Source organism: Neopsephotus bourkii, unplaced genomic scaffold (genome assembly GCF_033783945.1).
Source record: "Neopsephotus bourkii isolate Nb327-2 ecotype Australia unplaced genomic scaffold, CSIRO-AGI_Nbou_v1 NB_1266, whole genome shotgun sequence".
In the NCBI taxonomy this organism is placed as follows: Eukaryota; Metazoa; Chordata; class Aves; order Psittaciformes; family Psittacidae; genus Neopsephotus; species Neopsephotus bourkii.
Window position 1 is genome coordinate 491,351 of NW_026901751.1, and position 24,814 is coordinate 516,164.

The following is a 24,814-nucleotide window of genomic DNA, read 5'->3' on the forward strand; positions in this document are numbered from 1 at the left end:
ATACAGCAATAATATCGCACAGTAACGTGTAACAAACAGCATGAGGAAGCTCGGGGGTGAGGAGAAGAAGCAAACATTCCTAATCAGAGGAAGTGACACTGACTCTCAAACCCTTAAGTTAAAATGATAGATAATTGAACAAAACATGCACCAGAGGCAAGCTAACTATACAGCTAGAAGTTCCAGTGGTATTTTTGACCCAAATTTATAAAAATACGTGGCTGTGGTTAAGGTACTGATGTGTCAGCACAAGCCTCAGTTTTTCATCTTTGCCTCTTTATGTTTAATACATTTGTGATGCGAATGTCACTATGCATTTAGCTACAAAGAGTGGAAAAAACCCTAAGGGAATAAAGAGGACATTTTATACCTAACTTTCGGATGAGTTTCATACTGCACAATCTTAAGACTGATGTTCTGTAACTTACCCAACTTATTGAAGGAGATTAGGGCTAGATACTTACAAAATTCTCAAATGTAATGATTCTTTTAATTTTGATAACAGGCAGACTTCTCACCACAAATATTTAATTAAAAGACATGCACATTGCTTTTGGTAGGGAAACTAAGAGGACACATCACAAAAAACAAAAACAGAACAAACAAAAAAACCCCCACAACACAAAACCCCAACAAACTAAGCCAGCCCCCCCAAATCCTCAGCCATTCACAAACAAATCTATTAATATTAACTTTGCAGTATTATCAGTTCACACTTACCTTTCTAAAGTGTGCAAGCATGTCTGGGCTTCTCTCACACATCTCTGTGAGGAGGACAACTGATGTGTGAAGAACACCTAAAGGTAAAGGGAAAAAAAGAAAAAGGTATCCCCATTTAACATAATTTCATTGGCTCCAGACATATTACAAAGATCAAAACAACAAAAATCATGAAAAAAAAAATATCATTCTTGAATTCAACATATCTACCCCAAAATATTTGTGCTCGCTGCTGTGGGCAAGGGAAAGCGGACAGCAACGTGCTCACGTCTTAGAGCTGCAATTAAAAGTCAAAGGGGAAGAGGACTGGAACTTTGTCTACATAAACTTACATAAATATACAGTCAGATGGTAACAGACACAGTTTGACTAGATGATTTTTAAGGTTCTTCCAACCTAAACCCTTCTATATTCTATACATACACACAGAACTCTACAAGGACAACAGACATGTTAATTGCATTGTAGGTGTTGGGTTCCTCACACTTCCTGGTTTTTCTGTTCTGACTTGGGCACTGACCTGATGTGACCTCAGTAGGTCTCAGAACTCTAGAGAAAGACTCCAGTAGCTACACACTGGCATCCAGCTGCTGTGTGCCCTGCCATAGCAAAACCCTGTCTAAGGGGCTCTGAAAACAGCTAGAAAAGGCACAGCATTTAGAACCCTCTTAACTAGATACCAGTGCTGTATAGTGTGTGAGAAACTTAACAATGAGCATCCTCGTACATCCATATTGAGCTGTAACACAGCAGTCTCCCCCAGATGCTACCTTTTTCAGTTATTAATTTTCTGGAGCTGTTAAGTCTGTACTGGAGAGCTCCTGACTCAGAAAGAGAGCAGAAGCTTCCTTAATAAGCAACATTTTCTACAGAGAAGACAACATTTATATTCCACAAGCTATGCAGCTTTCTGACCTACTACAGTTTCTATCCAAAATTTGTTTTGAAATATGCATCTATCTATAAAACTTACATCCAGCTTTCTTAACACTGACGTGGCTTACTTATCACCAAGATCTTCCAAAAGCTGCTAAAAGGGTTTCATAGATGTTCTGTTTTACAGAAAGCTCAACACAAAGCCCATGGGTAAGACAAATGGAAAGGAGATGTTGATTTTTAAGGATGAGGAAAGCAGAAAGGATGATCTGGTTCTTGAATGCAGGTGAACCTAGACTCAACTTTCTGCTTACCCAAGGCTTGAAGAAGAGCATTCTCATCTTTAAAGAGGGAACAAGGGGAACAGAACAGCTCTAAGCTTTTTAGCATTGCATTAAGACAGACGATCTCATGCTACCAAGATGGATCATGTAGGCATTACTTACTGATAAGAGTCTTACAGACCACTGCCTATGTGAAGCAGTGCCTACTCTAAATGTTCTGATCATCACGTTTTAAATTAAGGTAAACTAGTTGCACCATACACACCATATTCCACATACATTGCCCCTTAGTACTACTGGCATTTACAACTACCTTGTCTTGAGACAGAACTTCTCCCTGTAATGGGTTTTCAGCACTGCAAACATCCACTGTAAACCCACCTAACATGCTCGTTGCAGATGTGCCACTGGAGTAAGACTTTGGGAAGTGAGCACTAGGCTTGATGCAAATTAGTCAAGGTGTTAGTATTAGAATTTCTCTTAAATGATCTTCCAGTAGCACTTACGCAAGAAAATGTATTAAAACAGAATAATCTCACAGAGTAACATTGAAGTGAGAATCTGCTTTCTCAGGTAGTTCTGATGGAAAACAATACCAAAGAAAGACCCTTTCCCGACAGTCATAAAAGTATCTGAGTCCTGGGAATGCCTACTAAAATGATGTCAAAGAATCCCACAGTCCTATGGTAACAGGACAGACATAAAAAACCCCAACTCTAAACAATGCTTTTTAGAGTCCGTTTAGGCAGAGTACCGGATTAAATAAAAAAAAAATCACGATTTTTCCCATTCTGCCTACTCTAAAGTTTATAAAAAAACATTTGAGTGGAAGAGTTCCTTTTGTCACCTTTGCCAGTAAAACACCTGCTGACTAGTACAGTCATACACACCCCTTCCTTCTGAACGACATTTGCTTTCACTGCACAGAAACAGGAAGAAACAAATCACACAAATACACCTGAGAAGTTCCTTCCCAACAAAACATATAGGTAGTGCACTATCCTGTAAAGGATGGCATAGCCTGGCTAAGTAGAGTCCAGGGTATTACCGTGGTTCTTTTCATTCAGCAAGTTTTTGGTGGCTGGCAGGAACATCTCCATGAGTTCAGGCACCTTTCTAATGACATGAACAGCACACAATGCTGCCTGTATAGGAAAAAGATCTCTGTTAGCACATACCGTAATGACAATGATACATGCTTTGATAACATGCAGCACAGTGGGAACTATCACGAATTTCATAATACACGAAGGCCTGAAAAATTTATGGTACGTTTTCCCATCTTTCTACCACATGAGATATGAAACAGCATCACAGAGTTCAGTAAAACTACTATGAGTGAGGAGGTGGGGAGAAAAAAAGAAAAAAAGAAAAAAAAAGAAGGCACTGAGCTACAAAGTAATACTCCCACTAGCAATAGCTCATTTTTACATTATTCACTTCAGAAGTGGTAATAACTGCAAAGCAGTTCTACCTTTTAAGACCATTTCAGTCTGTCTTCCTGTTGCTAGGGAGAGCATAATGTATTGGAAGCAACCAATTAAATTTATGTCAAATGATGGCTCTGTTTTCCTTCCCCACAAAATAACTATAATTCCACCCACAGGTGGTGTGTCCTGTGGAAAACAAATAATAATGCAAAAAAATTGCCTATTTCTTTTAGGGTACAGAAGCAACAGGAGACACTGTTCTTTGCTGCTGCTTGAGAATCAAGTGCACTGAAGGCCTCTTCCCAGAACACAGCAATATCTCCTAGCACTGCTTTTTCTCCAATCTCTCTCTAGGTCCAGCTCTAGACAAAGAAGTAACAACACATCTCTTCCTAAATCCTACTGACCCTCACCTTCCCTAAAAATGAACAATTAAATAAATTTAAGGGAACAAGGGTGGTTACACTTTGCAGATGCTTTGGTACACTTGCTATGGAAACAAGACAACTTAAAGTTGCTTGCCTGTTTCAAACCCATAACCTCTCTGGTGTACTACTGCTGAAGAGTGTCAAAATGGAAACAACTGCCTCACCTGTTGGGAGGCTTGTATTTTAGAGACTTACACACTTTCTGGTTACAGACAAGGAGTTTTCACCTCTATCTGTCTTGCACACTGGGAAAATACTAGGCCAGTGTGATCCAAGCCTTCTAGTGCTCCAGATACTAGCAAGGCATCTGATCAACCTTGAATTTTAATCCGTAACAAAGTATTCAAAAGTTCCTTGAAGTACCTTCTTCCTAAGATAGGAATTTGACGTTTTGAGGAGCTTTTCCACCTCTCCTGCAAGGTCTCTGCACATTTCTGAGGAGCCCATGCAGCCAAGAGTGCAGAGTGCCAGCCCCTGCACATACTGCGTGCTGTGATTAAGGTCACTGTAAAGGGAAAGAAAAAGAAATAGAAAAAGCCAATAAGCATGTGCAGAGAACCTGAACACACAGGAAAAGGCATCTGTATCTGCAGTTATCTAACCAGTCACAGGTGCAGGATAACTCTCCAGGTTCTCAGCTATTTGAGAGCATAGAATCATAGAATAGTTAGGGTTGGAAAGGACCTTAAGATCATCTAGTTCCAACCCCCTGCCATGGGCAGGGACACAGAGCATGACGTAGGAACAACAGGAACTTTGACTGCATGTGCTACAGGGTTTACTACTACTTCTACTTAGAAACCCCAGTTACAAAGATAAAATACTTAGTTAAAACCATCAGGTGGGTACCTAGGGATTAAGCCAAGAAAGAACCCACAATTCTGTTAAAACTTCTGAAGATAAAACGCTGTAGTTTGGAATTTGCATGCAGAAAAGAACCTAACATGAGGTACAGTCCTGCAGAGATTCTGTGGGTTGTTCAGTTTAAATATGTTCTAGGACAGGCTTTAACTTCTGCATTTACAACCAAACAGTGTAGAAGGATCTATGTAAAAATATCCTCTGTCCTGAGGATAATTACAAATCCCACCACTCGCACACCTTGAGAATAATCCATGCAGGAATCCTAATAATCCTTTAGCAATCCTAAACATTCCTATGCCTAAGAACGTTACAAAGCAGTCAACGAGAAGTTATAACCTAACAGTAGGTCCCACTCTTAAGGCCGGCTACCAATGTCAGACCAAGTACAAGACAATACAGCTTTCACATGGCAATCCCAACAGCCTTTCAAACTGATTTCTATACTACTTTGCCATCTGACTATTCGGTATTTTTGTTGCCACAGTATCCAGGATCAGGGCTGAAGAAAGTAAGAAGTATGATTCCTGGTTTGGGAGCAAGGGGAGCTGCAGACTACATGATGGGAGAGCTGGGGAAGTGAGCGCTACATAACCAAATGCTCAAGGCATGCAGAAAAGCCAGAGAATGTATTCTGGTTGTAACACCAAGCAGTTATGGCAACATGCAGACAAAAGTACAGACATTACATGCCACTAAATGGGTTGGTTGTTTCCTTCCTTTAACAGATTTTTGGCAACTATATAAAGCTGAGTGTATAGCAAGTGTATGCTTACTTTTTTCTACCAAAAATCTAGGTCTTGTTCTAAATAATGAAAGATAATGCCATAAATCAAATGCTTTAATGTCTAGATAAAAGCAAGACAAAGTGGTAGATGCAGAAGCCAAAGACGAAAGCAACAAACAACCCATTAAGGTGGTGGGAAGCTGCCCACTCATTTTGCTCAGCTTGAGTCTGACCCATTTTCAGTTCAAAATCTAAACGCTTTCCACACAAATTCATTTTAAAATAAATAATCAAGAGAAGTCTTAACCTAACAGCCTGGTTGTAATGGAAAAGCCTTACAGGTATGATATTTCAATGAAAAATCCTTGAATCTTTTTCATTTCAATGAAAAATCCAAATCGCTCTTCTTCTGGACAAGAAGTCCAAAGTTAGCAGATCCTCAGGCCTGCAGTTTTCTCAAGTTGCTTTCCAAGCACTTTAAGGCTGCAGCCCAACTGAAGATCAGTACTTCACTTGCTAATATCTGGGAAGCTTATGTTCTAGAAGTAAATAATAATAAAAATAGACTCCACACTAACCAACCAAGCCTCTGGATAAATCAACTAGAACCCAGTTATTTCACTCTCCCTCCCATCCATCTTGAAAAGCAGTGCTATGGGAAATGCACTAATCATCTACTAAACTATAATGTAAAACAGTCTCAGTTAAACAGCATTCTGCTGAGAGAAAAAAAGAGTAAAAAAAATAATTTATGTCCCATCCTCTCTTGCCTGATTTTAGCACAATGCCAAGCAGACACCAAATTCCAAGTTGCCATCCTTACTTCCAAGGAAAACTATCCATCAGGATCATTAGGCCAACCTTAAAAAGAAAGCAGGACACAGTGCCTTGATCCTTAAAGTCAAACAACTCTTCAGAGATCATCAGCAGAAGTCAAGTGAACAAACCAGGCCAACATGGATGCAGCAATATATATGACTTTGTGACATACAATGGTGAGCCCAGAGCACGAAGTTTTAAGAACATCCTGATTCAATTGTATTTAGAAGGTGCATGGACCTTTATTGATGCTGCATTACGCTCCCCTGGCTCCTTCCCACTGCATGCTGGGAGATAACTAATTTACAGAAATGGAAGAGAGTTCTTTGCGACACTTACAGGTCTCCTGCAGTGGACCAGCAGCTTACTGCAGTCATTTATTTTTCCTGATTTTATTTATCTTAATGTAGCCTCCAGAAACACACACTACCATTCTGCAACAGTTGTTCCATGAAGTGCTGTTTGCCACATACATCTCTTGAGGACCAACGCAATTTTATACTCTCTTCCCTCTAAGGGAGCTAGACAGGATCATCCAATACAATACAACACTGGAACAGTCTTGTATGGTCAACAGCATATACCAAACTGAAGATACAAGTTTTTTAACATGGGAAAATACCTAAAGTAGTCAAAATATCATTGTTAGAAGTGTGCTTTCAGATCCTGAAACCTCAAAGCATGTGTTGATGGAGAGAGAGGTGGTACCCTTACTTCTTGATGCAATTGGTCATAAGAAGATGGACATCCTGTCTCTCATCCAGCAGCAACATGGCACCTAAGTACCCAATGCGCTTGTCTGTGAATTTCTGAGAGGCAATGAGCTTGAGGCACTCCAACTGGAAAAAAACAAAAGGAAAAAAAAAGAAGAAAAAACAAAAAGACAGAATTAGCTTAAGCTACTACTTAGGTAGAGAAGAAACAGTTTGAATTCTGATGTGTACTCATTTAGGTGTCAGAATGCATTTTTTAAAGTATATTTTATTCCCATTTTGGTAACATGGAAAACAAAGAAAAGTTAAATGACCCGAAACTCCCAGCAAGCCAGCATGGAAGTCATTAGCAGCTCCTGCATCCTGAAGTAGCCAAACACCATTGGCCTTCCATGACTGACCTCAGATGTACCAGATATGTGGGTTTATGTCTGATCACAAAAGTTAACATATTTATAGAAACAAGAAATCCATCATTAAAAAAGTAAAGATCTGGAAATCTCTATTATGCATCACATTTGATCTGCACTGGAAATCTCTGAACAGGGCTTAAATGGGTTCATCTACCTATCAAAGAGAGGATCAGTGCTCTCTAACTTGTCGAACACGAACATGTAGTGACAGGACAAGGAGTAATGGCTTTAAGAGGTAAAAAGAGGGTAGACTTAAGAGTAGATATTAGGAAGTTGTTCCCTGTGAGGGTGGTGAGGCACTGGCACAGGGTACCGAGAGAAGCTATGGCTGTCCCATCCCTGGCAGCGTTCAAGGCCAGGTTGGACAGGGCTTGGAGCAAGCTGCTCTAGTGGAAGGTGTTCCTGTCTGTGGCAGAAGGTTGGAACTGGATGAGCTTTAAGGTCTCTTTCAACACAAACCAGGATGGGATTCTATGATTCTAAAATCAGATTTTGCTTGTTATAATCTGTAACTAATTTGCTAGCCAGGTAAACCAGAATACAGTCAGAGGTAGCTAAGTTTTTACTGCTCTGTAATCTCTGCTTGAATCCCTGAAGTCTGACTAGAACCATATGCACTGTAGCCACCACAAACTTCCCTTTAACAACGTAGAAATGTCAGCTATGTTCAACGGCATGAAGGAGATCCCTAAGATAACATGCATAGTTGCACCTGCACTCAGCTGATTAAAAATTTAATAGGTGACGCATTTTTCAATTTAACAATTTCTTACCGCAAAAAGAAATTAACCACATTACTACACCCTAAAATGTTTTTCTCTAACAAAAAACTGAGTATAATCAATATCTACTTTCTAGACAGGAAGTAGCAGAAATGGCTTCATGAAGCTGGTAAGAGCTCTATGCCTCACAAACATAACCTGCAAGTCTGTTTTACAAATTAGCTGGGGCTGCAAGGCAGTGTACACAGTAGGCTGAAGGAGGAGTCACACAAAGCTTGCAGCAGATCATTGTTAAGGAAGTACAGGGGCATGCACAGGCATAAATAGAGGGTGTCATGAAAAGCTTTTCATGGTCCCTACCTATAGGGAAGCTTGAATAGGGCAACAGACACAGGGGAGATGCAAGAAGCACACACAGATCGGGAAGGTAAAGTTGTACAAGATACTGGTAAAGAAACTGAAGTGCCAGAGAACATAAATGCTATGGCCTAGCCACTGACAAGCTCACAGCTACATGGCATCAGAACATACAACTCAACTATCCAAGAAGTTGTCACTATGTCAGCTAGTGCAAGGTGACAAACAGGTTAAAAAACAAAGCAAAACAAAAAAACCCACAAAAAAGACTTGAAAGAGAGTATAGTTTGCTAGGTTTGAGGTAGCTGGAAATACAGAATAAAGAAACATTTGTGAACAATAGTATCAGTCATCCACATGCATGACTGAGTTTCAACAATAGGCAAGATCAACCAGGGAAAAGGTAGAGATATTGACCTTCTATCCTTCCAGTGGAAAATTATCTTAAAGTTACCTTTTTGTGAGAGAATAACTCACCTCTGAACCAACTTTTCTACCCACATTTACAAGACACTTTCTTACACAATCCTCTGCAAAAATACAGTGTAGAATTGATGACACCTAAGCTACAATGAAAGAGCCAAAGGCAGAAGACAAATGCCTAAGAAAAACCAGAAGGAAACTAATGACTGCAACAGATACTGTAAGATATATTTGTAGTACTTTTGAATTTGAAAGATATAATTGACATTTACCACATAAAAGGCTGGTGAATTCTTGTTTCACTTGTATACAAATACATGCAAACTAGCTTCATGCACAATGATACTGTGCATGAAACATGAGAAACATTATCAGCTCAAGCTCTTACTACGTCTAATTAGTGGAAGAAATCTTTATACCCGTTTCATTCAAGGGAACAATTAAAATCTGCTACATCAGTACTGTAACAGATACACTAGTAAAGCTGGATATAGCCAGACTACTGCTTACCCAAGATTTTACTGATACAGCCACTCTTCCAAGTGGATTTTTTTTTGCAAGCAGAAATAATGACAACACTAATAAAGTTATTTCACGATTTGCCCAGACTGCCTGACAATTCTAAGCTTGCAAAAATGGCCTTTGCACATGCTCAAGAGAGCCTGCCATCCAGTGCACTTCAGCATGCACTGTTTAAATGCAGGGCTCATGCTCCTATTTTTGTACAACATACCCTGGGTCAAAGCTGAGGATCCCTGACAGGGAAAGAAGTAGATCAACCATTCACTAATGCTAACACCTTCTCTGAATTCTCTTTTATTACTGGTGGTATTATCCACAGTCTTAGCTGAAGTCAGTTCTGCTTACACCTCTAAGAGAGGCTGTCTAACAAAGCCTGTGGCCCTCACCTGTTTTTTACCAAAACAAATTTGCTCCGTATTTATCCTGTCCCTCTCAGAAACCTCCTGTCTACAGTGTTGAACTGTCTATCTACAACACTCCACTGCTGGAATTGCAAGCATCTTCAGCAAATCCTCAACTCATGCAAACTATACTCCACCTACACAAATTAGCACTTTGAAAGTGCTCTCAACTTACTTTAAGAATACTTGTTAAAATCTCATCTCAGCCTTGGGCTCTACACCTTCCTGAAAGCGCATCTGATAAACTACATGAGAACAAGGCCATCAAATGAAGTAGTCTGCTCCCAAAATAGTTAGCACTGTTTCTGTTTGAGATGCAGCCACACTGCCAATAACAGATAGTGAATAGTCTGCTTTATTCTCTTCCACTGAGAGTGAAGAGGTAATTTACCATTACTGATCAAAGCAGAAAAAGGTCTAATCTTCCATATACAGGATTAAATACTCACGCAAAATAATCCCAATAAAATTTAAACACGTTCCTAACATCGGTTAAATGTAGAAGTTCTAGATAATGCTTATCTGTAAATACTGTTCATTCTTCTTGCAGTTATTACATACTTAGACTTCTCTTTTGTGACAGGAAGTTTCTCTCTTTGACCAGGAAGCCTGGCTACATGAGGTGTTAACAACAGGGTATTCAGTAAATCATCCTGAGCGAGTAACCCAATGAGGTAGAATATTATGCACTTTATATGCAACAGTACAGCCCAGACTCACTCCCTAACACCAAGACTATTTGGAATTTGATACTGGTGGATTGAGTTTACTGTTTAGTAAAATGCCAGGATTGATAAATCCAATCCTGAATGGAAAGACTCCCAAGACACAAAGCTACTTTAAGGAATACAACAATCTCACTTCAGCTTTATGGAAGGCCTAGGTTACATTATTGCTAACAGGACACTTACTGACTTCTAAGCAAAACATACTATACACCAAAGACTAAGGAAAGCTCAACCTGAAGAGCATCTTGCAGATCGAGAACTCTTACCTTCTTGTCTCCCTTTTCCATAATCTATCTGTGTCAAAACCAGTGTGCCAAAAATAAGCCAAGAGATGGAAAACTCATAGAAGCATTCTCCTAGTTACCTCACTGAGATGGGCTAAGGAACATCAATTCCCTATTGCTGGGAACAGACCAGCTCTTAACCTACCTCAAATAGACTGCTATAGGGTACACAACCTTCTTTGAAGCATCTGGTATTTTCCATCAGAGAAAGATGTCCTCAAACAAAGTGCTGTTTTGAACCCATCTAAAAATATCCATGTGTACTGGACTGCAGTTCAAGAACTACTCCTCTACAGAAACATGGGTGCTTAGGAGCAGACACTATGGCAAAAGCTGACTAACCCTAAGTTTCATAACAAAATACATAAATCTCCAAACAGCAGACCTCACTAAAAGTCAAAATTAATCAATGTAGGATCAGAATATATATGAAGATAAACCTCAGAACATCCCAAAGAGCAGACAGCAAAACTGCAGCTGGGAATGCTCTAAATAAGCCAATGTGCCAAGACACACAAAACAGACTGGCATACGCATATAGCACAGCAAGCATGGAACTCTGACCTACCTGTCCAAAATGTGCAGGGTATCCCAGCATGTGCATGTACAGCAGCTTTGCCACATTTCTGCATCGGTATGTGTTATCTTCCTCTCGGAAGGATGACCGGATAGCAGCACATTCTTTTTGGATCATCTCACGCTCTTCTGCCTGGGTTCTTGCTGTCCGGATGGTCCGGATCAACTCCCGCAGTCTGATGGGGGCTGGCATCCTCTAGGAGAAGAAAGAGATCTGTAAACCTTGTACTGCACCTTAAGGCTTCGTAATGGTCTCATATTTTGGCATTTTTTTTTCTTTCTTACCCTAAAAATTATATACATAGAAGATTTAAGAAAATGCAGACTGCTTCAGTAACACAGTTAAAAGTAAACTTGAAACCCAGAGGAATTCCCTGTACCTCAGATTTGCTTTTCCAGAATATTAGAAACAGGAACTGCTATGCTGTGTGCTGTCAGGTTGAACATTACACGACTGAAACTGGCAGAAATAACACTCAGCAAGGTATGCTTACACATTCCCATCATCTGCCTCTTTCCAGAAAAGTCAGACTTCAAAGATACTAAAATCATGACAACTTAGGACAGAAATCCTTTACAAAAAGCAATGCATTTAAGAACTTGCACAATATTTCATGGAAGTGCTTCAAATAACCTGCAAATTTGTGCCATATACTTCCTTCTTAAAGGAAATCATCAGAAAAAGCAGATGGAAGAACAGTCCTAACTGTGTGGGTATTTCAGAGACTCTTCTTTTGAAAATCAATCAATCAATCAAGTTCACACCATCCATATTACACACCAAATAGAACAATCCTTTCTGAAAAAAAAACCCAGGCCTGTTGCATTACCATCTGGTGGCACTGGTATGAAAGAGTGCAAGAAAAGGGTCTTCTACATGAACTGTAAGTAGGTTCACTTTGCCAGAAGGAATACTGATGGAACCATTTGACCCAGAGAGCAATTTATCTGAGTGCATCTCAGGAGGAGAATTTTTCTCAAACAAAAGCCAAACTTCAGAATCATGTTCAACAGCTGAACTTTTAGTTTAACCTCACCGAAGCTGACTTTCTGCTTTCTGGGAGATCAGGCTGTGCAAGCCTGTCTACAGTCTCCTTCCACCTACACTACATTGTGAATATAACTAAGCCATTCTGATAACAGGTAATGTCACATCAACTTGTAAACTGTTGCCATGGCAGTTGCTACAGGTCTTGTCTAGGTCACCATCTTCCCAGTGACAGTATGTCATGTATTTCAAGCACTGCCATATCAGAGAAAATACATTTGGATGCTGCACTAACTGGCTTGCATGACACCACAGAACAGACGGACTGGGAAGCATACAGAGGTAGTAGGGGACTTGTCTGCAGCAGAAAAGCAGAGATGCACATCCAGTGAGTAAAGGCGGCCTCGCCATAAGACCAGCTGAATGCAGCTCTGCAGGTCTGGATTATAAATATGGCCTCCTAGAGAATTCATACATAACACTAAGTCTCTTCAGTCAAACCATATTTCCATGCTCATATTCCAGTTCCCTATCTTCGTACCTAGAAAGTCTGAATTTACAGAAACACAAAGCATTCAATTTTGAAAACAGAAGAGTAGAGATGCTCTTTCTGCATAAGGAAACTGCCCCAAATTCCTGACATCTAGGATCAACATTACTGGACACATTAACCCCTAGCCTTGCCTCACTCCCCATGTGAACTTGCAGCTCTTCCTCACACTACTGTGATATGAATAAATGAATGCCTACTATGCATTCAGATGTTGCACTAACAAGCATCACAGAAACGGCCACGGAGAAGTATGAAATCCAGCTCTAGAAAAGAATCTGAACATGCCATACATAAGTTCTTTCTTTGTGTCAGTCACGTTCTTTTCAAGCAGCTTGTCATGTTCATACACTGACAAGATCTTTACACAGAATATATCTACACACACATGGAGAAGCCTTTAGTTACATGGAATCTTTAGTCTTCAAGCTGCAATAAGGCAGGATACAACTCCCTTTCAAATTCTATGAATCCATATAACATCTGCTTAAGTTCATGTTTCTGTTCTGAAGAGTCATATTGGAAGTGATCTCAATCTCCTATAGAAGCAATCCTCAATTGATCCAAGTCTGATCAAAGCTCCACCCTGTCCAGTACCCCTTTCCTGACAACAACAGATACCCAGGGAAGAGAGTATGAACAGAGCAAGCATGCAGCAGCAATTCCTCACAGTTCTCTTACAGTCTTCAACCATTTGTGGCCCAAGAACTTCCAAAGCCAGAAATAAAAAAAACCTCTGGTTTTATCTGGAGCCCAGGTAAACTGCTGGAATAAAAAATATTCTGCAGGACACAACCTGAATTTCACACAGCTCCTCTGCATGACATATGGAGACGCAGCTACTTCTGCTCTGCACTGCCAACTGCTTGTTTCCACTGATGCTCCCAATTACTCTACACACTTCCATTTGTCATCCTTCCCTCATCCCCCCCCAGTCCAAAAAACAAAGCCCCACATCTAAACCCTTCCATAACTGATTTCCTTTGTCTTGCCTGCGCGTTCTACACTTTTCCCATGTCCTTTCTAAAGGGGGAAAGAAGCAAAATGCTGCATGCAGCAGTTAAGAGGTAGATGTGCTATTGATTTATTTCTATAAAATGTCTGCTATTTTGGACACTATTATTTTCCTTATAATTGGTAGCATTCAGTTTGGGGTTCAAATTGCTACAAAGTGCTCAGCTTGTGTTCTTCATATAACAGTACCATGAACCCAAAAATCTCTTTCCTGGTTGTCAACAGTGTGCTTAAAGTCCCTAACTTTTACCCTAGACTCACCTAGTATACACACAAATCCCACAATTCTAAACTGATTTCAATAAGCCACTCTAGTGGAAAACTATGAAGAAGTTAAAAAAATAAAAGCACTACTGCAGAAATGGGCAATATTTCCACAATCACTTAGATCACCCATACGCAGGCTCATGCTGAAAGAGGTGGTTCCAGCCTTCCCCTTGACCTAACGCTGGCACTCCTGGGACAGTGAATCACACAAGGCAATCTGGACACCTGAACACCAGCTTTCCGCTTTCCTCCTAGAGTAGTCTCGAGACTTACCAGTTTGGCTTGTGCATACATGAAGGCAGCAGCGAGGACACAGCTTTGGGAGACTCAAAGGGGAGTGAGAAAGATGGGAAGTGTTCCCTCCAGCAGTAAACCACACTTATGCCATGGCTCTGCACCCAGCTTAACTGACCTAGAACTTTAATGTTCCTGAGAAGATAGGCAATGGTTATTACAAGTTAAAATCATAACTGACTTTCTTATTTTAAAGAAAGAATTCTTTGGAACCTTTTTGAAACGCCAACGCATAGTCTGCAAACAAACGGAGGTTTGGCAGCAACTTGCCTTGGTATCACAAGTCCTTCTGCTCCCAGCTCTGTATTTGAAGAGCTTGTAAACTGCTAAACACTGATACCTCCAGCCTGGGACTTGTGCAACCACACTGCTTTCCTTGCCATGGGATCAAAGCATGCTGTAGGTATGCCCCCAGAGGGCTTCAGGAGGTTAAGTTTACCACTGGATAACAGAAAGGACTAAATAGTTTTAGTCAATGGGAAAACTACATTGAACGAAGTTACCCTGCAGCTTTTTTATGAACATTTATTTTGCATCCTTCAACAGTTCTCAGGCAGGACTTCCCACCTCACTGAGACTGCAGGTAAAATGAAAACAAACACCAAAATCCAGTATGACTTCACTCAAACATCATCCAGCCACTGAACAAGAATCTATATTTACAAATGCCCTTGCATAAATAATCAGCAAGCCAGGTTGTAACCACAACCACAGGAAAGCAAGCAGAAACCAGCATTTTGGAAACCAAAAAATTAAAGAGTAAAACTCATAATCATGACAGCCAAGTAAGTAATGAGGCTACCTCCTGGTTTTGCCTGTGTAACACACCAACATGCAGTTACCACATATATAGTTCAATCTGAACTACTTCCCAAGATCAATCATATCTCACACACACTTCCTGCCTGATACAACAAATCAGAACTGCTCTGAGGACAACACGAAGGGCAAGAGGCAAAGCTATGATTTATTTTCCAGCATTCAGAACTTCCATTCTTTTGCCGCAACTCCACAGTCTGTTCTTTTTTAGTTAGTTTTTAATTAATCATTCTGCTTTTTATACATTTGAATTCTTCCCATAGAAACGGTTTCACACCGATCTACATAAAATACTCATCACCTATTAATTTATTTTAGGTCATCTGTGATTTTACAGCCTTCAGTTGTATCTACCCCTCAGCCACCTCCCTTCCTAGGCAGTAGAATCCTACTCTAATCTCTTCCTGTATGGAGCCATTGCACAATTCCTTCAGATTGCTTTGTCCCTCTCATAATTCCACTGAAAAAGAGTAGACTTATAAAAAAATACTCAAGTAAGGGGTGCACTAAGAGTTCACAAAGAACTTTCTTTTCTCTGCACTTAGAAAGTTTAAAGTGTTTAAACTCACTCTGCCTGACTGGCTGCTGGGGAACTGACATTTCTAACAAAGATCTTATAGATAGCTTTAAGACCTTGGGTGTGAGTGACAACTGAGAGCCTTTCACCATGTATCTATCTTAACAGTAATGTCTTTTCAGTACAGGCATTGCTATTTATTGACAACAAATGCATTTTACCATCTTATTCCATATTTCCTTAGTATCACAAAATCCTTCCGCAGCTTTAGAATGAAACTATCACCTCACTACTCACTCCTTCGGAGCGCTTTAGCAACACGCTGACTGGCACACGTTCACAGCGTACCTCTCAATAACCACCTCCTATTATGAAAGCAGACATTTTATGCCATTGGCTGGACACTTTGCTTTCTTCCCTAGCTACTTATTAATTGACAATAAGAACTCTTGTGAAAAAACATGCTATAAAAACCTTTGGTTAGAGGCTCTGTCAAGATTTCTGAAACAAAAAAAAAAAAAAAACCAAAAACCAAAACCCAAGTGTTTATAATCCTGACAACCTTCACCCATGTTCTAAGGACTTGTCAAGAACCATGCAGTTGCTGGGCCTCTCCTGGAGTCCTTTTAAAAAACTGCATCACACAAACTACCACCTACTCTTGTTGCAAATAAAGCACTCATTAAGATAGTGACATACCAGATTTAGAAGTTGAACAGCTCTGTGTTCCTTCAGAGATATTGTGAACTTCACTTCCTATTGGCAATTTATTACTAATTTTACACCTATTTGCTCCAAGAGCTGTTCTTGTGACATTTCAGTTTGAAAGTATTCATCAGATTTCAACATGAGTTTTTCCATATAAAGCACTGATGTAAATAATGTGGATTTTTTTTCCTATAAATTTGTTTTTTTCACACACTGGTTATCAGTCAGACTTGTAGCATATGTCTCTACTATGTATCGTATTCCTATACCAGGCAACAATTCAGAGTCCTACCCAGGCACATGGTCTTTAGGTGTCACCAGAACATTGAAAAATAGAAAAAAATGCATCTCATCCATGCAAAGGTACTGACAAATGAATTATGAACACCGGTTGGGAAGAAGAATAAGGACAGGAAAACAGATCAAGAAGTTTGCTTAGGAACACAAGACAAATCCCCCCCAGGAACTTCAAACAAATATTAAGTAATTCTTCCTTTTTACAGGGTGTCTCAGGAACTTTGTCACATTTGAAAGACAGTCAGACAAGGCTTTCACATAACCACCGAGAAATCAGTTCTCTTACGAGTGCCTCATGGTCTCAGTTCCCATCTACACAGCACAGGTAATACCAACCTCCCTGGGATTCTGCAGGCATAACAGCTTAAATGCTCCTGTTACTGCAGCGCTATCCCAAGCAGCAGCCTGGTGAAACAGTCACCCCACAGAATGGCTTTCTACTACTCCCACTAGAGGTATTTGCACAACATATACACCTGAAGATCCACCGGTTGCCCACAGAAACTTTAATTGCAGCTCTTACCTCCCTGACTACATCAGGTGACAAGCATCAAGATGGTACAGACAGAGGGCTGCTGAGTAAATAACCAGAGGACTGGGGGAATCCCAGGCAGTAGGGACTGCTGGGACAGAAACCACCACTTCAGTAAAAACCACAGCTGTACGTGCAGCTCAGGCATCTGGACAAACAACAAATTACTGACGAGTGTGAAAACAAAAACAATATAAAGGAATTACACAAGCAAAACACAAATAGGGTTAAACAATTCAGAGCTCAGAAGAATTAAAACATGTAAGTGATCATCTAATTTTGACTATATAATTTGTCTTGAAATGAGACAAAAGTTTGAATTTCACACACTGAACCATCTGAAACCTTCAGAAAAGTCAGCTTCAGGTGAAAACCACAGAGCTACCAGACAGCAAACTGCCATGAAGAATTAGATTTTACATACTTCTCTATTTTATACATATGCATTTTACTGCACAAGATGATGAACAGAGAAATGACAACCATATCATCCAGTAATAGCAGACCTGAAGTTTAACTTTAGTTGGCTAAATGCTGCTTAGAACTTCCTTCAAAGTAGCAGGTCTTGTTCTTCAGGACTAGTGAACATTTTTCCCCAGTGCAGGCAAATGTTTTCATTCTTTGCAAATTAACATAAATTACAAGGCAGTTTTTCAAAGTAGTTACCTCTTTCGTCATTGTTTCCAGCAGCAGTTTCACTCTGCCATTTCTTTGCTGACTGCAAGCTCTAGATATCAGGGATGACCCCTGAACACCAGTTAATATCAACAGTATCAGGACTGAATTCTTCTGCCTCATCAAGTCTGTTTTCCCCTTTTCTTTTTGAGGTCTTGCTCGTTAGAACAACATACTAGCAAGATCAAAGCTTGTGAAAGAGTTAATTACCAGACTCAGTATAAGTGGTTACCGTCAAGAGTTCCTTAAAAAAAGAATTCCAGCTTTTTAAGTAGCCTCTGGACTGCATGAAAGGCATTAGCTCAGTGATTCTCTTCCTTTTGCTATTCCTGAATTCTTCCCCTGAACCAACAGAAAAAGGCATTCTTTCCTTATGCAACTCATTCCTAATAAACAGTCGGGGGGGAGGGGGGGGGAAGGAAGGAAAGTAAGCAAGGGAACAAAAATTATTAATGTATTAAAACCATTTAATTTTCATCTAAATTATGCTCCTAAACTATTATTTTCTCCCCTTTCACAGACTTTTACTTGTTAAGCTTGTTCTGTTTCAAAGTTAAAACACTTTATTCAAAATGACATTATGCCAAAGTCATTTAAGTATAGAACATTACTAATAGCCTTTCAATATGATCGTATTCAAATATGAGTGTTCACCAAATAACTTTCTATATCTACAAGCAGCACCTACTACTACCAAAACCCACATGTAAAAATGCTCATGTGTTTCAACACATGAGCCTCAACATATTCTTCTACCAGGAATTGCACTGTGACTTACATGTAACTGAGCTGAGATCTTTCCTCTGGGAACTATTCAGGAATGTTGGCTTATATCTAAGAAAAACCCAATCAAGCAACAACAAACCAAATACACAAAAACTCCAACAATCATTTTTCCACTGTATTAATGAAATAAAAAGAAAAAAGAAAAAGTTAACTCCTTTAGAACAAGCTATCACATCAGCAGATGTTTTAAAACTCCATTATTATTTCGCCTAAATCATAAATCCCATTCAAAGCACACAGAATTATTCACAGAAGAGCTTCACTGTTTGGGGAATTGTCTGAATTGTCAGTTCAGTAAGACACCCAGTGATAGCTCTTCCTGTAAATAGTACTTCTGAATCTGGTTCACCCTAGAGAGCAACCCAACACTGAGGAAGTGTTCATTTAAATACATCTAAACTATACAGCTTCAGTTGCTCCACCCCAGTGCATGCACAGGTAATCACATTCCTAGGGCAAAACAGCATTTGGGAAGTTACGCAACTTAAAGCCTGACAACTCCCAACTGAAATCAGTAGCAGAATGCCCCTACTCACTTCAGCACATCTGAATCAAGCCTCCTGTACACAATAGCAGATGATGTCTAGACTACATGAAAGGAATAACTGATATGATTAACTACAAAACACCAAGGGAATCAACTCTAGACTATCAGCAGGCTTCACACTTCTATCAGATATTAAAAATAAATAAATAAAAATAAAGATGTATTGTCAGTAAACTCACAAAGGTACACTGGAGATAGACAAAGCTGTGAACAAAAGCAGAGGTAGTGGTGTATGGTCTAGTCTTATCAATATTTACACAGAAAACAGTAAATATCTAAGCAAGGAGCACCACCATCACCAAGAAGGGCAAAGAAGGGCAAAGGCAACAAAAAAAGAGTTGAGAGAAAAAGCAATGAAGCACGTAACATTCAAGCAGCACAAAGTCTTTCTTACAAACAGCTATTTAACACAACAGAGAGCTAGAAAGCAGAAAGCAAGTAACACCAGAAAATCAAAAAGAAATTAAGGCAGCAGGGAGCTTCACACTACAGTATGGTAACAAAAGGCACCAGTGTCACACTTTGTATTAGACAGCACGGGAAACAAAAAAAGACATGTCAAGCAAGAAAAAAAAAAAAAAAAGACACAAAAGAAGAGCTAAAAAAACAGTCTCAGAAGAAGTGATGGTCCAGTTTCCAGTTTCATTCAAACCCCAAGAAATGCAGCACAAGAGTATTCAAGAAGCAAGCCACTGTGCTGCTCAGAGGCTGAGAGGGGGACAAGAATCAGAACAGTGACAGAGGATATTATGCTGCTGTTCTTAAAGATCTTTGGGTTAAACACATCCTACAAGCCTGATAAAGTGATCACAGCCCGACCTCTCCTCTTTGCTTCCTGGGGCTGCAGCCCCATAAAAGCAGTCAGTGAGACAAGGTAGGCACTTCTGATAAGGTTCCCATTCCTGCCCAGCAGTATGCATACGCCAAACCGAACTCCCCTTGAAGTGCCTTCAAAAGGTGGTTCACTGAGCTTGCAATCACTACAGATATTAACCTCAACAGTTGCCAGAGAAAAAAAGTTATTTCCCTTTCTTTAGAAGCTAGTGAATGAAACAATGTGTGAAGAGTTAGCACATGCACACAGCTGATCAGCGTGACAGTTATGATCAGAATTACAGATTTCCTGGCTTTTGTTTCTATACTTCAATCACTGCTGACCTACATTACCCTTGTATCTCTCACCTGCTTCCAGTTTCCTAACTATTTTGATCTGTAAAGGAATCTGGGTGTTTTACTTCCTGTTCACTTTCCTGCAGACTTAAAATAAAAAACAAATGAATAAATAAAACCAAGCTACTAGTTTGTGGTTAAAAAAATGGCTATTGCTTTGTGACCAAAACCCCCAGTTTTCTTTACCTTGATTAATGCTGGTTGCCAGACTAGATGCCACATTTTTACTTTCATTAACAGAACCTTGACAATACACCAGGTAACTTCAGCTATGCCCTAGAAAATTCCAGTTGTAGATTTTACCTGTAACATCTCTGCCAAACCCAGTAAGGGCTGCTGCCACTACTTGTGATATTAGCAGTCACTTGTACTCACATTACTGTAACTATTTCTCGTGTTGCAGTCTCATCAGGTATTCCCTTATTAAGTCCAAAACTCTCATCCAATGAAGTACTATTGCTGCCAAGGCAGAGCAGACCCTTCTTCCTCAGAGAACAGAGGAGTACCATTTAAAACAAAAAAAATACCACTTTTGGTCATAAAAGTTTGCTTTTACTGTGAAGGTGGTCAGGCACTGGCACTGGGTGCCTGGAGACGCTGTCGCTGCCCCATCCCTGGCAGTGCTCAAGGCCAGGTTGGACACAGGGACTTGGAGCAAGCTGCTCTAGTGGAAGGTGCCCCTGACCATGCCAGGGAGTTGGAACTGCATAAGCTTTAAGGTACCTTCAATCCAAACCAGTCTGGATCAAAAAATAAATTAAACCAAACAATACATCTTCTAAAGTTACATACACTGCCAACTCAAAAATAAAAACAAATATTCACACCGAAGAGGCAGAAGAAGCTTTACTGAATGAGTACTGTCAGCTTCAGAAGCCATTAAGATTTTTAAGAGCCCTTTCACTTTGAAAGGTGACTTTCCAAACTTGAACTATACTAACCAGTGCAGTCTGTTTGCATGCCTAAGAACAGACACTTTCAGTTACTTTGCTACTGTTCATAACCTTCTCACACTATTGTCTGACAAATTCACTGATCTCATTGTAGCCTACAATGATGCCACCGCAAAACTCTGCATACTAAGGAGTTACCAAGAATTCAGAACCTTTTCTGTATCCCTTTCTCTCTCACTGGGACACTGCAATAAAGGTACTGCAGGACCCCTCTGTTCCTCTCATACCACCTTTAGGAGAAATATCAGATCAAAAGTCACAGGAAAGGCATTGAGGGAGAAAAAGCTTTTTTGTCAAAAAACAAGGAAATCTGAAAGTTACCTTACACACTAGAGACAGAAAAGCTGGATCCCTTCACAAATCATAGAATCACAGAATAGTTGGGGTTGGAAAGGACCTTAAGATCATCCAGTTCCAACCCCCCTGCCATGGGCAGGGACACCTTGCACTAAAACATGCCACCCAAGGCTCTGTCCAATCTGGCCCTGAACACTGCCAGGGATAGAGCATTCAAAACCTGCCTGGGCAACCCATTCCAGTGCCTCACCACCCTAACAGTAAAGAACTTCCTCCTTACACCCAATCTAAACTTCCCCTGTTTAAGTTTTAACCCATTACCCCTTGCCCTATCACTACAGTCCCTAATGAAGAGTCCCTCCCCAGCATCCCTATAGGCCCCCTTCAGATACTGGAAGGCTGCTATGAGGTCTCCACGCAGCCTTCTCTTCTCCAGGCTGAACAGGCCCAACTTTCTCAGCCTATCTTCATATGGGAGTGCTCCAGTCCCCTGATCATCCTTGTGGCCCTCCTCTGGACTTGTTCCAACAGTTCCATGTCCTTCCTATGTTGAGGACACCAGAACTGCACACAATACTCCAAGTGAGGTCTCAGGAGAGCAGAGCAGAGGTGCAGGATCACCTCCTTCAACCTGCTGGTCACGCTCCTTTTGATGCAGCCCAGGATATGGTTGGTTTCTGGGCTAAGCACACACTGAAGCTGGCTCATGTTCATTTTCTCATTGACCAAACACCCCCAAATCCTTCTCTGCAGGGCTGCTCTGAATCTCTCTCCTGCCCAACCTGTAGCTGTGCTTGGGATTGCTCCGACCCAGGTGTAGGACCTTGCACTTGGCATGGTTAAACTTCATGCGGTTGGCATCAGCCCACCTCACAAGCGTGTCAAGGTCCCTCTGGATGGCATTCCTTCCCTCCAGCGTATCAGCCGAACCACACAGCTTGGTGTCATTGGCAAACTTGCTGAGGGCACACTCAATCCCACTGTCCATGTCACCGACATTACCACAGACTTAGTTTCCCCTTCTCAACTCACAGGACTTTAGAAGTCTTCCTCTCCTTTTTCCATCGTGGAAGAATTGAAGGATTCCCACTGAACCCTTCAGGAAAAACAACCCACAAAATGTCTCAGCTCCACTGGGCTCTCAGGTCCCCAGCAAAGTTCTCAAATCCTGTGCCAAATACCAGAGTGCACATGAATAGGCAAAAGAAAGAACTTGGCAACAGTATGTGACATGCAAACAAAGAGAGTAAAAAATAACAAGTGTAATTTAGAGAAGGGGGCAGAGGGAACAGGCACACAAAACCCCTCTATGCACTGTCACATAGGAGCAGAAAAGGAGAAAAAGAAAACAACACAACAATCTCTGCCAGTTTAAATTTAAGATGCCAGGGATACTATTTAGGGGGAAAACCACATATATTTTACTTTGTTTAAACCAGTATGGGGCAAACCCACTTTCTGGTCACACACATGAAATGCCACCCTTCCAAAGGCATGTCCCACTGGTATTCTATACTGTTCCTCTAATATTTTAAGCATCAAAAAGTAAAGCATATTACTAACATAGTTAAGCATCACTTACAATGTAATAAACCACACAACTGTTCTATTTGCCATAAATACAGGTACAAACTTTAAAAACAATGCTTACTACCAAAAAAATTACCATTTCTCTATAGCCGGTGAGAGAACAGAGAACTCTACGAACCCTGAAGAAGGGACTTGAACCTGCCTTTACTAACGGATTCCCAAGCAGCAGCCTGCCACTAACACAAATCCGTATTTGCAGCTTATTGCAAATGCCTGCGGCCAGAGATCACAGGATTTTTGCTTCCATCAAAATCCACGCAACCGTAAAACAACACGCAGACGACTGCGTTAGAGACACGGGCTGCCCGCTGCGAGTGGCGGCGGCAGAAGCCCTCGCTCACCAAAGCACGGGCGGACGCACAACACCAAACGGCTGGCCAGGGCCCCCTGCACCGCGAGCAAAGTCACGTCGCACGCCGCGCCCCGCACTGCTGGGCTCCGGGATCCGCACCTGCCGCTACTAGAAGCGCTGCGGGAGACCGCCCGAGTCCCACCAGAGGCGAGAGAAGCCGCCGGCAGTGCCGCTCCAGCAGGTACCAGCCGAGGCTCCGCCGCGCCCTGGGAGGCCACCGCCCGGCCCAGAGCCCAGGGCAGAGTCCGAGCGGGCCTGGCCACCGAGTGAGGGACACAGGCCGCGGCCGGGACCGAACGCGGGCGGGCGGCCCACGGCAGGCCTCGCCAGCAGAGGCGGCAGGAGGACACAAGGCAGCCTCCGCCGTAGCGAAGCCCACGGCGCGGTCGCGGGGGCCGGCGGTGGGTAGAGGCAGCCTACGGCACACGGGGGCCCTGGGTGGTCGGGACCTCGCAGGCCGTGGCAGCAGAGACCCGGCCTGGCCGGCAGCGCGGGGGGGGAAGGAGAAGAGCACGGAATTGGCGGGCGCCCGGCGAGGGGCGAGCTGCGGCGGCGAGGCCGCGGCCCCACTCACCGGGCCGGTCCCAGCAGAGGAGGAAGCGGCAGCGGCCGTACCCAGGCATTCAAAATGGCGGCGGCAGGGCCGCAACACCGCTGCTGCAGGCGGAGGGATCTGCGCTTCGGCGCTCTCCCTCCTGCCTCCCGGACCCTGGACGCCGCAGGACCGGAGCGCGACGGCGGCCTCAGCGGGGACAGCGCGGGCAGAGCGCGCAGCCGGCGCCGGCGGGGCGGGTGTGGCCGCTCGCACTACTTTTCTTGGCGGAAGCACAGTTGTTCCTTGGATTGCAGAGTAACGATAGGTCTGCACCGTGGCAGTCAGTGATGACGTCACGCAAGGAGCGACCCGCCCCGAAGCGCGTGCCCGTGGTGAGGCCGGGTGGGACGCGCCTCTCGCAACCAGGGTTCCGGGTCCGTCTGCTAAGGGCCGCTTCTGCCGAGCGGGCACGGTAGATGCAGGCACAGCGCCTCACTCCGCTGGCACCGGGGGCTCGGCCCGGTGCCTTCCCCGCGGCCGGCAGGCGCGAAGCAGAGCGGCTGGTTTGGGAAACGGCCGTGAGGCGGGCGAGGAGGCAGTGCCCAAGCCGGGGGGAAAAAGGGGGTGGGCTTCCGCCCC

The 24,814-nt window shown here is 42.1% G+C and overlaps 1 protein-coding gene across 2 annotated transcripts in view; it reads right to left on the reverse strand.

The window, feature by feature from the left end:
* Positions 1 to 24,344, reverse strand: part of AP1G1 (adaptor related protein complex 1 subunit gamma 1) — a 47,946-nt gene extending 23,602 nt beyond the window's left edge. Inside the window, exons 1-6 of one of the 2 annotated variants that reach the window (XM_061365021.1) lie at positions 24,215 to 24,344; positions 11,277 to 11,480; positions 6,860 to 6,984; positions 4,102 to 4,243; positions 2,929 to 3,025; positions 721 to 797 (exon numbers count right to left, since the gene is read on the reverse strand). In XM_061365021.1, the coding sequence (XP_061221005.1) occupies positions 721 to 797; positions 2,929 to 3,025; positions 4,102 to 4,243; positions 6,860 to 6,984; positions 11,277 to 11,477 (642 nt within the window). In that variant the 5' untranslated portion in view covers positions 11,478 to 11,480; positions 24,215 to 24,344. Of the gene's footprint in view, positions 1 to 720; positions 798 to 2,928; positions 3,026 to 4,101; positions 4,244 to 6,859; positions 6,985 to 11,276; positions 11,481 to 23,739; positions 23,826 to 24,214 lie in introns of those variants that run through there. The other variant, XM_061365020.1, reaches the window with a different exon arrangement.
* Between the last annotated feature and the right edge of the window lie 470 nt (positions 24,345 to 24,814).